Source organism: Caretta caretta, chromosome 1 (assembly GCF_965140235.1).
Source record: "Caretta caretta isolate rCarCar2 chromosome 1, rCarCar1.hap1, whole genome shotgun sequence".
In the NCBI taxonomy this organism is placed as follows: Eukaryota; Metazoa; Chordata; order Testudines; family Cheloniidae; genus Caretta; species Caretta caretta.
In genome coordinates this window covers 188713989-188728043 of record NC_134206.1, presented here as the reverse complement: position 1 = coordinate 188728043, position 14055 = coordinate 188713989, and the positions used below count along the sequence as shown (strand labels likewise).

Here is a 14055-nt window from a genome sequence, read left to right as displayed (position 1 = left end):
CTCCCTCCTCATCATTATGCTGGTTATCCTGTCAAAGAAGAAAATTAGGGTGGTTTGGCATGATTTGCTCTTGATACATCAGTATTGGCCATTACTTATCACCTTATCCTCTAGGTTTGACTATGTTTGATTAAAGTAGTTTAAGATTGATTCAGTAAATATCTAGATTAGGCTAGTAATATTTACTGTGGCTGTTACTTGGAACAAAACCACTTCTTCCCATGTGCCACTGCAGCAGTTGAGATCAATTGGTGCACTTGAGAATATGTCCCTAGATTTAAATGGAGACTGGTGTCTGGTGATCCCCTAAAAGGTGTCTAGAATTCAAAATCAATATTCCCCTGAAGGTTTGCTAGAAGAAGGTTACATATCTTAGGGTAAGGTATAAGTTCCTGTCTTTCTCTTTTGTCTGGAGTGGTTGGAGAGGAGAGGATGGTAAAGTAAATTTCATTGTGATCTCTTTATTTTTAAGAGATGCATATTGGTGTGCGCCCTGAGATTACAGTAGCAGGCTGTGTTGTGAAAATGAAAACATTTTTAAAGAAAAATAAATTACTATAATTGGACAACACATACTACAAATAGTGGGGGTTTTAATAATCACTGTTGTCAGTTATATTTTTATTATGACTTTATTGTACAGCAGTTAAGATACTTGATGCTCTCTAAAGGTTTGTTATTTTGCATAGATATCCACTCTTGGGTTACTTGACCTCCAGAACATGCTTCTAAGGGTAGGTCTACACTACCCGCCGGATCGGCAGGTAGCAATCGATATATTGAGGGTCGATTTATCACGTCTAGTCTAGCGCCGTGAGAGGCACAAGCAGAGTTGACGGGGGAGCGGCAGCAGTCAACTCACCACCGTGAAGACGCTGCAGTAAGTCGATCTAGGTACGTTGACTTTAGCTACGGTATTCTCATAGCTGAAGTTGCGGACCTTGCATTGACTTTCCCCCTAGTGTAGACCAGGGATAAGATATCTTCGAGTTTTTTCAGAAAATTCAGAAACCTCTTATATAAAATCCAAGGCATCGGGGAGAGAGGGAAGATACCATGGCCTCCGACTACAACAGAGAAGCAGGCATTAACCAATAGCTACAATGTTCAGATATTTGAAGGCGGCAGAGGAGAATTTCTTCTGTGTTTTTATAGGTATGTTGTAGCTGTATAACTTTGTAGCAATATATAAAAAAAGCTGATACTATAGAATGGAAGCAAAAGTTGCAAAACAGTTTCAGCCCCAGTGTTTCACAAGTTCATAACTTTCTGAAAAATCACTTCTTGAGCAGATGTTTTCTTTGCATGTTCTCTTGCAAAAGATGAAAGTATGAGGAAAATACTTTCAGACATTTCTGTTCTGTGCAGGTTAGAAAAATACTTTTTCCATTTAAAAAAAAACCAACTTCTTCACACAATTTAAAAATGGCTGATGTTTGAAATGAGGTATATAAAATAATTCCCATAAGAACATCCATAACGAAATTTTGGGAAAAAAAGATGGATATGAATGATATGAAAGACGAACAACTGGCTACTGTGTACGTGCAGTAGAAAATATTGTTAACACACAGGTATGCTTCTAGATAGAAGTGAATACTCTTACTGAAGTGTACGCTTATCAGTGTATGATGTTGGCATCTTAAATGGGCTTTAGCCCCATTCTCTAAATAATAATAATAATAATAATTAATAATACCAAACCCCATAATAACCCAGGAAATTATGAGTGGTAAACTGTTAATATAACATTAGCTTTGCACAGTTGAAATAAATGATGGAAATAAAAATGTTAGGATTCCTACAATAACATTAATTTGGCCACTTTGCATGCATCTGATATCCCTATTCCTATATTTAATGTATCCATAGAATGCGACACATGGGCAATATGATTAAATTAGCTTTATGTTGCTGTAGGAACTTTAGCTTTTTCATTTCTTGGCTGTTTAACTGTGAAACCTAAAAGTTACTTTAATTATGCATAAGTTGCATGTTCTGAGGCTTTTACTTTTTTCCTCAGACAGCCTCTAGCAAATTAACTCCAAAGCTGGCAGACAGTTTTAGTTACTGTTTACTTTTTGATGAGCCATCCTGATCTCTGAATGTGGGAGTTGTGGGGGGATGGAATGTAGTTTCCAGTCATTATGAAGAAAGGCTGAAGAGTTGTTTTTAAAAAATAAAATAAAATAACCAAAACAAACAAAACACCACAAGCCACTTCAGAATGATGAAACTTACTTGTCAGCAAAGGAGACTGGTCTGTGGGTTCCAGTGTAAGCAATTAATGTAATGAGAAATGAGTTAGTAATCCTTTAAAGCATACATTTCTTTGAAAAACTCAAATATCTTAGTCGTGCTTACTTCCCGTTCCTTGGAGTTTAGGGAGAAGCTATGCCCGAAGTGCTCACTACAAATTCTGATGGTTAGGGGGGAAAAAGTAGCATCTTCCTATCAAGATTTGGATGATCTATTCAAATGCCGTCGTCTTTATCTTCTCCCCTAATGCACCACCCTTTTCCTTGATAGCAACACAGGAATAGACTAGACTTGCTATTACTCAATTTTTTGTTACAGGCTAGAGCACTGGTGGACTTTGTTTTCTTCCAGTGATGCTTTAATATTCTATATTAGCCAGACAGGCTTAAGCATTTAGATGCTGAGTGTGTTCTCACTGCTTCGTCTGCATCTGCGACATAAAGACATTTCTCCATATTCTTCTTGGGTGTATGTAAGTATGCCAAGAATTAAGTCAATTGCCAATGCGCTGAGCTCCTTGCTCCAGATCTTGTGGTTCCTGCTGCTAGCTGAGAAGAGCTATTGGAAAAGAGGCCTTTCTTCAAGCACAGGAATGATGTGAGGGATTACCAAATACACCTCTACCCTGATATAACGCAACCCGATATAACACAAATTCGGATAGAACGCAGTAAAGCAGTGCTCCGAGGGGCGGGGCTGCACGCTCCAGTGGATCAAACTAAGTTTGGTATAATGCGGTTTCACCTATAACGCAGTAAGATTTTTTGGCTCCCAGGACAGCGTTATATCAGGGTAGAGGTGTACATGTTTTTTCCATTTTTGTAGGCTTTAGAGAAAGTAATGGGCATCCTGCAGATACCTGAGGATAGCTCAATGTATCCTAATTCAGTTATGGTTGCAGGGGTATGAACTCTTAATTTAATCAATTTTGTGGCTATTTATACACCCTGTCCTTCACTAAATAGTGAAGATGTGGTGATTGGAAGCTATGGTTTGAAGCCTCCACATTCCTCTTCTTCGCCAACAACCTCAGCCTACAGCCATAAATGTATTTGAGTTGGGGAGAGATTCTAAAACTTACCAGAAAATTTGTGAGCACTCCTAAAGCATGTGGCTGAGGCCACGTGACCCAACAGTGTGTGTCTTGGTAGGATACAACCTTCAAAGAACCACAATGACAGGTAAGCAGTATATCCTCTTTTGTTGTTCATGTTTCATTACTTGCAAATGACGACAAGCATTACCAAATATTCTGGTATTCCTTGCTTTTTGTTTATGCTTAGATATCAAACACCGTAGAATACCTATCTTGTTCTTTGCTAACAAGATGGACCTCAGGGATGCAGTATCATCTGTGAAAGTCTCTCAGTTACTGTCTTTAGAGAACATCAAAGATAAACCATGGCATATCTGGTAAAGTACTATTACCTCACCTTTTTCTTTTTTTTTTTTTTTTGCTGTTGATTGAAATGTTCAACTTTTAGCCATTCCATAGCATTCACTATCCTATTACTTAAATGAGAGCAAACCAGATAAAATGCTGTAACTTTTTACTGGTATCTGAGTAGGTACAGGGCTTTGTACAATACTTGCTATGAAATCTGGTTTGAAAAAAATATTTAATATGTAAAATAATATAGAGTTGGGCTTGAAAAATTTACCAGAAATATCCTAGCCAGAAACTCAATCAGAGGGGTTGTCCCCAGTGAAGTTTCAGGCAATGTCCTAGTGGGAAGAACAACCCTACTCACTATTGCTGGGAAGTGGAATGGTGGTAGATTCTTACCAGAGTGCTGTAGCTGGTCACTCTCATGCACTGTGGGATTCTGAGTATTAGTTGTGAAACTGATCAGAATCTTGGTAATATCACACTGGGAGTACTTTGGAAAGCTACCAATCGTACAACAGGCAGTGAAGTTATCTGTGTGCAGATTAAGATAGACAACACTGCATCAGTTCACATTTGGAAAGTTATCTTTGCAGTCACAAAAACTAGAAACTTTTTTTTAAAGTAATAGTTTAAATTCTTCTGAAATTGATGGCTTATGTCCCATTCTTCACTAGGCAAAAGCTTTGCATTTGTTAGTGGCAACTATAAAGGTGTATATAGGATTTGTGACTTCCAGGCACCAGCCTTGTTTTTCAATCACTAGACCATGAGACTTCTAAGGTATGTCTACACTGCAGTGAAAGCCTGGGCTCAGACTCCAGCTTGAGCCCAAACCCCCTTTTGTCTATACACAGTTCTGTCTCACTGGGACCTGGACCCCAGAACCCTGCAAGGTGGGTAGGTTTGAGTCCAGGTCCTGCTGGGACTTGGGCCCAAACTGCATCATTTTGCAATGTCAATGCAGCTTGGATCCAGGACTCCCAGACTAGGGTCCTGAGAGTCCACCAAGGCTATCCCACAATCCCATGGGTCAGTGTTCTTTGTCCTCTCTATCCCAAGATAAGCCATTCAACTCCTAGGGAATGGAAGCAACCCCCCCTTGTTCAAATACAACAGCTTAGCACATCTATCCCTACTATTTTATTCTGACCACTGAACTGCAAACTCAGTGAACCTTCTGCATTTGCAATGGCCATTGACCAGAAGAAGTCCTTTGCCAAGCATGCCGCTTCCTGATTGCAGGAACACAGCCAGATTTTGGTGAATCTCTGGAGTAAGGCGAGCAAAACGTTTGATTTTTAGGAAGAATACCATGAATGAATACCATGAAGCTGGCAACATTGGGGATTCCCTGGCCTGGTCACCAGTGCAGGGATTGGATTAAGTGGCTCAGGACCGACTACCTGGAAGCCAGGGATGAGAACATCTCCTCTGTCATCCTGCCTTGCTTACAAGGGGTTTGTCAAGGTGCTGGATATTGTGCTGAGCATAGAGCCAGCAGTACTTCACAATGCCCTGATCAGCTGGGATGGTGACCTTCTGACCCCGAATCCAGTATAGGACTGGAGGGGAGTCACTAGGTGCTGGATCAGGCTGATGAAGTGACACTGGTGCTGGAACTGGTCCCGGAGGAGGCTTTGCCACTGGAGCAGCTGCAACATATCCTAAGTCCTTCCTCAGAGGAGTTTTTTGATGCCCCCCAAGAAGCAGTCTGCTGCAGAACTGGCAGGAAAACCGGAAGAGACAGAACTCAGCCTGGTAAGCCTTTGGCTCCATGTTTGTTGTTGTTGTTTTAACATAGGAATGGGAGGAATTTCCATTTATAAGCAATGCAAAAGTTATTACAAGCTAATAAGGGGGGGGATATACCATGGAGTTCTTCAGTATGTCCATATTAATGTGTGCGTTTGCAGCAGTCTTAAAATGCTGTATTTGGAAGCTGTAGGGAGCCAGTGATCCATGTGGATGCTAATGCGGCATCCTATTGATTACCCCCATGAATTTTGTTCCAATCGCGGGTGCTGATAGCTACAAACTTTTCCCATAGCAGGAGTTCCAGATAGGTAGTCATATTTCACAGAAAGCCATATTTTCCAGGGCCATCTTGGTAGGTCACCAGCCGACTCCACTGATAGACGTGTGCTGTTCAGTCATGATAAGTTTTAATACTTCGGTGGTATATATGGCTGGCTTACCACTGGAATCTTGGAATAAAATATCTCTTTACCAGCCTGAGCCTGAAGAATCATTATGTCCTTCAACATCATAGAAAGAAGTTTATGTAATATGTTGCGGCCACCCGCCTGCTGCAAAGCAGTCTACAATTTCTAAACACCATTGTGATTTTTAATTTACTATTCTCCGTGCACTCTTTTCACTGCAATTTAAGCTGGTTGTGTCCATGGAGCTTCTGGGATCTGAAGCATTCCTCTCACAATATACTGAAATTCAGTTTTACAAAGTATCTTTTTTTTTTTTTTTTTTTTGTCCTTGGGATTCCACAAGGATTTTTTTTTTTTTTTGCTCATGCACAGAACTATTTGTGAATCACTGTGACAATAATGTTCTGTTTTATATCTGCTTGCAGGAACTTGTACTTCTACTGGCTGTTGTACCTTGGTAGCTTTCGCTCACTCCACTGGAAGCCTGGGTTTCCATACCATCATACACCAGTCCTAGAGGAAGCATTCCCATGATGAATTTATTGTCGACATTCTGGACAGGGACAACAAATAGGTGCAATACCAAAGAGAGAAGAATTCACTTAAAGTGGAGAGGCAAGTGGAAAGGCACAGGCAGGTTGCAGAGATGAGGACAGAATTACAGCGTGGGAGCAGATACTTACATCGCAGTTCCTGGAAGAGGAACGTTGGTTAGGGGCGGAAGACTTAGTGTAGCAGAACGACCAGTTTGACTAATGGCTGCTTTTGCTAATAGTTGCAAGAGTGCAGGCTCCTGCCATGCTTATACTGTGACCTGAGTCTCCTTCATGGTACCTTTTTCAGAGTAGCAGCCGTGTTAGTCTGTATCCGCAAAAAGAAAAGGAGTACTTGTGGCCGAAGTGAGCTGTAAATTCACGAAAGCTTATGCTCTAATAAATTTGTTAGTCTCCAAGGTGCCACAAGTACTCCTTTTCTTTCTTCATGGTACCGTGTGCTGCATACCAGGGTCTCTTTGAACAATTTCATGATTGGCTGGCCCATGCAACTGGGACTTAATAGCAGCTGTACTGGGCAAATCTACCCCTTTATACTTCCACCCCGTGCAGACCTTCTTCTCCCTCTTGCAGTCCGCCACTCTCCCGCAGGCCTCTATGCCCATGCAGCAATGGCAAGTGAGTGGTAAATGCACAAGAGAGGAAGAAGAAAACTTGCCAGGTGACACACACAATTGGAGGATTTTTCTGACGGCACTGTTTGCATTGTTCAGTGTTGCATGCACTTTGTTTTATTACTGGTTGTGGTATTGGTTTATTACTGTTGTTTCAGTATTCTAATGGTAGCAAGCCTGCCTGGCAATACTTTAATATTGTTATTTTTATAATACAAATAAAGGCTTTTATTTTATTTAAAAAATTATTGCCATCAGTATGTCATACCTTTATAATAGGTATTTTGAATAATAAAGATAAACACACAGTAAGGCACATCAAGCAAGGTGAATCTAAACAGAAATTATTAAAAAAGAACAGGAGTACTTGTGGCACCTTAGAGACTAACAAATTTATTAGAGCATAAGCTTTTGTGGGCTACAGTCAGCTTCATCGGATGCATAGAATGGAACATATAGAAAGAAGAAATATATATATATATACACAGATAAGTTGGAAGTTGCCATACAAACTGTGAGAGGCTAAATAGTTAAGATGAGCTGTTATGAGCAGGAGAAAAAAAAACTTTTGTCGTGATAATCAAGATGGCCCATTTAGACAGTTGACAAGAAGGTGTGAGGATACTTAACTTCAGGGAAATAGATTCAATATGTATAATGACCCAGCCACTCCCAGTCTCTATTCAGAGACAAACACCTAAAAGATCTCTATCAAGCATTCTTAAAACTACAATACCCACCTGCTGAAGTGAAAAAACAGATTGATAGAGCCAGAAGTCACCTACTACAGGACAGGTCCAACAAAGAAAATAACAGAACACCATTAGCTGTCACCTTCAGCCCCCAACTAAAACCTTCCAGCACATCATCAAAGATTTACAACCTATCTGGAAAAATGATCCCTCACTCTCACAGGTCTTGGGAGACAGACCAGTCCTCGCTTACAGACAGTCCCTCAACCTGAAGCAAATATTCTCCAGCAACCACACAACAAAAACACTAACCCAGGAACCTATCCTTGCAACAAAGCCCGATGCCAACTCTGTCCACATATTTGGTCAAGTGACACCATCATAGGACATAATCACATTAGCCATGCCATCGGGCTCATTCACCTGCACATCTACCAATGTGATATATGCCATCATGTGCCAGCAGTGCCTCTCTGCCATGTACATTGGCCAAACTGGACAGTCTCTACGCAAAAGAATAAATGGACACAAATCTGACATCAGGAATCATAACATTCAAAAACCAGTAGGAGAACACTTCAACCTCTCTGGCCACTCAGTAAAAAATTTAAGGGTGGCAATTTTGCAACAGAAAAGCCTCAAAAACAGACTCCAAGGAGAAACTTCTGAGCTTGAATTAATATGCAAACTAGATACCATTAACTTGGTTTTGAATAGAGACTGGGAGTGGCTGGGTCATTACACATATTGAATCTATTTCTCCATGTTAAGTATCCTTACACCTTCTTGTCAACTGTCTAAATGGGCCATCTTGATTATCACTACAAAAGTTTTGTTCTGCTGATGATGATAGCTCATCTTAACTAATTCGCCTCTTACAGTTTGTATGGCAACTTCCAACTTATCTGTGTGTGTGCATATATGTATATGTGTGTGTGTGTGTGTGTGTATGTATATATATATATATATATTCTTACTATATGTTCCATTCTAGGCATCCGATGAAGTGGGCTGTAGCCCACGAAAGCTTATGCTCTAATAAATTTCTTAGTCTCTAAGGTGCCACAAGTACTCCTGTTCTTTTTGCAGATACAGACTAACACGGTTGCTACTCTGAAACCAGAAATTAAGAAATCTGTGTATATCAATAATGTAAATGCACAGTTCCCACACCACTACATTAGCAGTCATATTATCCATAACAAAAATCATGACAATCAGTAGCGCGTCCCCCCATTCACTGTATACAGTGACACCACCCTCTATTCCATCGCGTGATGTGACAGTACCTCATTTATGATAAACGTTACTGTACAAATATATTAATATATGTACTCTTCTTCTGTTGGCCCATGCAGGTCCATAAGGTGGGATCACAGAGTGTCCCTGATTTCTGTTGCCTGGCTCCATCCGGCTCAGGTGTTCACTTTCTGGTTGAGTGTACTGGTTCAGCAATCCATTCCCGTCATAAGTCCATTCAGGGTCATATAGCTTACCTTAGGCTTCACAAAGATTGCGAAGAGCACAGCAAGCCACAATAATGTGGACATCTTTAATGATACTGGAATCTAAAGGGATCTGTGGACAGCACCAGCAGGATTTCAGTCTGCCAAACGCACATTCAACACCATTCTACACCTGTTGAGAGTGTAATTTAAACCTTCTTTTTAAACTATTTTGCACTCTTACATCAGAATATGTTTAAGGCAAAAGGGGTCACGCAGGGTCCCCCAGAATAACAGTGGGAACAATAACACCATTTATGACAATGTCATAGTTTCCCAGCCTGTCCAGGAAGGTAGACTCTCAATCAGCAGAAAACCCTGGCATCGTTAACCTTTCTAGTGCAGCCCATGCCGACATCCATAAGTCGGCCTCTGTGGTCCACAGGGGCCTAATATGTAATAATGGAGTAGTACCCTTTACAGTTTATGTACTCACTTGCTCCTGGAAAGGGGAGGGTGGCAAACTGTGGGCACATGGGTCCCATCAGTGACCCCAGTGCAGTTTGAAAAGCGTATTCTCTCAAAACCAGCAGTTACTTTAGGAATATTGTTTATTTCCACCACCATTGGGTAAATAATGCACCTGATTGCCTCAGAAACCTTGGCCACCCACAGTTGACTTTCCAGCACCATAATGGTTCGCAACAGACCTATAGCACTTGGGTAGCCAGCTTGCAGATGATTATAACAATCTGCTTCTGGACTGATATGGCATCCTCATGTGTGTTGTGAGGCTGGAGGGTTGGGGCAAGCTGCCTACAATGCTCCAGAAATGCAGGTTTCTTCATGTGAAAGTTCTGGACCCACTGCTGGTCATCCCAGGTCCACATGGCGAAGTGATCCCACCAGTCTGTGCTTGTGGCCCTACTCCACAAGCACCCATCTACAAAGGGGTCATAAGCAGCTATACCAAGAGTAATGAGTAGCATCAGCCAATTTGATTCTTCCTCGTCTGTATCGTCATTGTCCTGCTCCATCATTTTTTCTGTCAGGTGCCAGTGGTGAGTCAGGAAACATCCACCATGGAATCTTTGCTTGTTTCCTGAAACAAGAGCAAAAGCCCAAGCAAGAGAAGTTCATCAAATGGTGACTCAAATGGGAGCATGCAGAGCAAAATGATGGTTCAGCAGAATGTGTTGGTGGGCTGCAACAACTTCCTGTGATAGGTGTGGTGGCAGTCAAGTTTTCCCTTACTGCACCATGAACAAAGGGCTAGAACAACCACTTTTCAGGAGGGCGATAGAAAGTTGTGGACATTGGAGTCCCAGGGTGGAGCCTGGGCTCAAAAATTCTTAAGCTAGGGTCACTAATGTGTGGATGCTCAAGCCCTGGGCTTTCAAACCCAGAGTCCATGGATTCAAGTCCCACTAATCCTGGGCTTACATTGCAGTGTAGATATACCCTTAAGCTGAAGGGCTATAAAATTGCAGTGTAGATGTTTGTCTTGGGCTGGAGCTTAGACTCTGAGACCTGAATGTCTACACTGCTGTTTTTAGTCCTGGAGCCCAAGTCAGCTGACACGGGTCTGAGACTCAGTGCTATGGGTTTTTTATCACAATGTAGACATAACCTGAGGGGGCACCACTTTTTCTTCTTACTCTTACAACAGCTTCATACTACTAAAGTAATAGGAAAGAGAAACAAAACCAAAGCATTATTTCCAGATGTTTTAAAATTATAGTGTAACTTTAATTTTAGTAGTAAGCACATTAATTTACTGATTTTTTTTTTAAACTAGTACTCTTGATTTTAAAATACCTGGAGATTTTTGGAAAGGATGAAAGCCTAGTCTGCAGGTCCTGTCACAATGAAATGAAATTGCTTTTTATTTTATACTGTGAAATGGTCATCTCTGAACTTCCTTTAATGGTTGATTCTCAAACTTAAAAAATAAAAAGCTGCAACTTTCAGTAAATATATAATCATGGTGATTCAAGTATGCTTTTTAAGACTTTCTCCTCTGTATTATGTAGATAAAATACTTTGCACGGAAACTGACATACTTGAAAATACACCTCTTGTTCATAAATTGCTAGCCTTTCTCTGCTTTTACACAGTTTGCGTATGATAACATAGCTACAATTTTTTGTTTTGATTTGGTGTGTTTTTTTCCTCAAAATGATCAAAGATCATATATTTTAGCATTGGCCGAATTCTTTTGTAAATGGATTTATGAATAACCAGTATAGTGGCCCAGATCCTCTGCTGTGCTAAATTCATCTTGCTGCAGCAAAAAGGGCTTGTAAATAGCTAGTTATGGTTCCTCGGTTCCAATGGCGGATCTGTATTAGTCCCAGTTTAGCCTGGGTAATACACGAACCTACATCAGCTGGCAGTGGTCCCTAATGCCAGCTGGGGATTGCCAGGGTGCAGCATGACCTCCTCTCCAACCTCAGCATGGCCCCTGTACCCCAGCCAGGTGGAAGAATTCATGTTAATCATAAACTTTGCAAAAGTTTTTCTTTATGACGTTGTCTACACAGGGGAATGTCTGTGGCAGAATAACTGTTCTGGTATAATGCAGAGCGGAGAAAATATTTCAGCATAGTGTCCACCCAGAGAAGCTATACTAGAATAGCTCTAGTGAAATAGTTCAATGTGCTCATATAGGCGTGGCCTACTTCTTGTTAAGGAATAATATGCCTGACACTGACACATGCTGCATTTGGAGATATTCTACTGTACTTACCACATAATTCAGATGTGATAACCATTTTTTACTCAAACCAGTGTCTTTACATGGCTTTTATAGTGTAGTCTCTGTTTGTTTTAGTGCTAGTGATGCGCTTAAAGGAGAAGGGTTACAAGAAGGTGTAGATTGGCTCCAAGGTAGGTCAAATCTACTTCTATTATAATTTTATTTTCTTTCCGTTAGACTTTGTTTTCATTTTGTAAGTTTTCTTTCATTTCATTTGCCTTGTTTCTATCTATTTCTGCTCTCAGATCAAATCACACAGTGAGTACCAGTACCAAACCTGATATTTTATGCCTTGGTGTTTTGTTTTTTTATTATGATTTTCTGCAGCTAGGGCCGTTCCAGCAGCGGTGATATTTCTTTTTAAAAATTTACATAAACCCAAAATTACGGAATATTCTTTGGAGAAAAGATAAACTATTACTAAAAATTAATGTGTACTATTGGAAGTGGGACTTGCAGTCTAAGAATCTCTTGCTTAGGGTAAGAGGACAATGTGCTCTTGAATCTTTCTTATGTTGCACATGGTAACTTAATTATTTTCCTAGTTACCTTAGCTGTTATGCTCCAATGATCCATATTTCTTTTTTTTCTCCATATTTTATTATCCCTTTCAAATGTTGAGTAAACAGGCCGAGCAATATATGAAGGTTTCCAGAAGAACTGGGAGTCCTGGTCCAGGTTAATCTTACGAGAGCACTATTGAACACTCTTGAACACCAAATATTTCCTAACTGCATCATATATGACTCTGTCCTCCACTCAAGCTGTGACATTTAGGGGTGATTGTGTTTCCACTGAAGAGAATGGCAGTCTTGCCATTGATTTAAACAGAAGGATTGGAATATCCAATCCATTCAGGAATATCCAATTTTTATGGATGTCTGGAGGCGAGAGAAGGCTATTAAAATGTATTGTATGGTGTCATATACATTTATAATGATATGGAAGCTGAAGACATCTTAGGCCCTGGCTTCTGCATTTGTTGTTGGAGCTGTAGAACAGGTTTTTTATGAACACTCTGAGTTGTAAAGGGACTCTGTCAATTTAAAATCTAGTCACTTTCAAAAAAGGAATTAAAAGTACAGGTGGCCAACACAGGGGTTTCCAGTTAATAGTAAAGTTCATGGTTTTGATATTTGGGTTCATTCCAAATTGGAATGATTCCAAGTTTTTCAACATTTTCTATGAACTGGGAATCCTGAAAAAAAATTAACGAAATATCAATGTCAATTTTACTCTGCAGCTGCCAGGTCTCTCCCCAGGGTCTACAACTCTCTAGCAGCCCCCCAGGAGTTCAGAAGCCCTGGGGATTCTTGCCAAGGGAAGTCCACATGGCACATCTGCCCTTGAGCAGCCCATTAAAGGACTTCCTGGCTCCTTGGCAAATATCTTAGAAATTCTAAGGTATGTCTGCACTGTGATTAAAACCCCTGTGGCACCAAGTCTCAGAGCCTGGGTCAGCTGACTATAAAATTGTAGTGTAGACATTCAGGCTCAGGCTGGAAGCTGCCTCTGAGACCCACTCCCCTCGCAAGGGCGTCTTTTATTGCAGTATAAACATATCCTGAGAGTGATACTTCCTAAAGTACCTATCTGTTTGGGGTGTTGTGAGGATTAATTATTTAATTTATTTATTAAAGTTTGTGCAATCCTTAGAAGCTGTTAAGCACTGTAACTAAAATAATATTAAATCCTTCTGAGACTAATTATTAAAAGAAGTGCACTACTTGTTTGGGACCAGGATTAAAGAACGGAAGACAAAGTGATACATTTACATTATACCGATAATAACACATGCAGCAGTCTCATAATTATATAAACAGTATGAGATGTTTATGTAATGATTTTAATCTCTTTCATGCAGAGTCTGTGTACTACTGTGAGTTTGTATAGTGCTTAGTACAATGAGGCCCTGATTTTGTTTGAGTCCTTGAGAGCTATTGCTAAACAAATAATAACAACAAATCCTGCATTTAGGTTGGTAGGATCACTTTAATTTCCCTCACTCTAATGTACATTCTGAAATTAGTAGTTCATTAATTATTATAACATAACTTAAAATAATTTGGTTTAAATCTAATTGGGAACAAAAGTCAATATTTGTGTAAGGCCTTCTATAAGAAGCCATGTAATTTGCTCCCCCCCACACATTTTGGTGTTCTGTTCTGAGCAAGCCACTAG

At 40.3% G+C, this 14055-nt stretch overlaps 1 protein-coding gene across 3 annotated transcripts in view; it reads left to right on the top strand.

Annotated features, from left to right (window-relative positions):
- The window catches only part of ARL6 (ARF like GTPase 6), a 37020-nt gene that overhangs the window by 20450 nt on the left and 2515 nt on the right, over positions 1-14055 (top strand). For all 3 annotated transcript variants that reach the window (XM_048869950.2, XM_048869962.2, XM_048869955.2), the window contains exons 8-9: positions 3543-3672; positions 11950-12005. In XM_048869950.2, coding sequence (XP_048725907.1) covers positions 3543-3672; positions 11950-12005 — 186 coding nt within the window. The remainder of the gene's footprint in view (positions 1-3542; positions 3673-11949; positions 12006-14055) is intronic.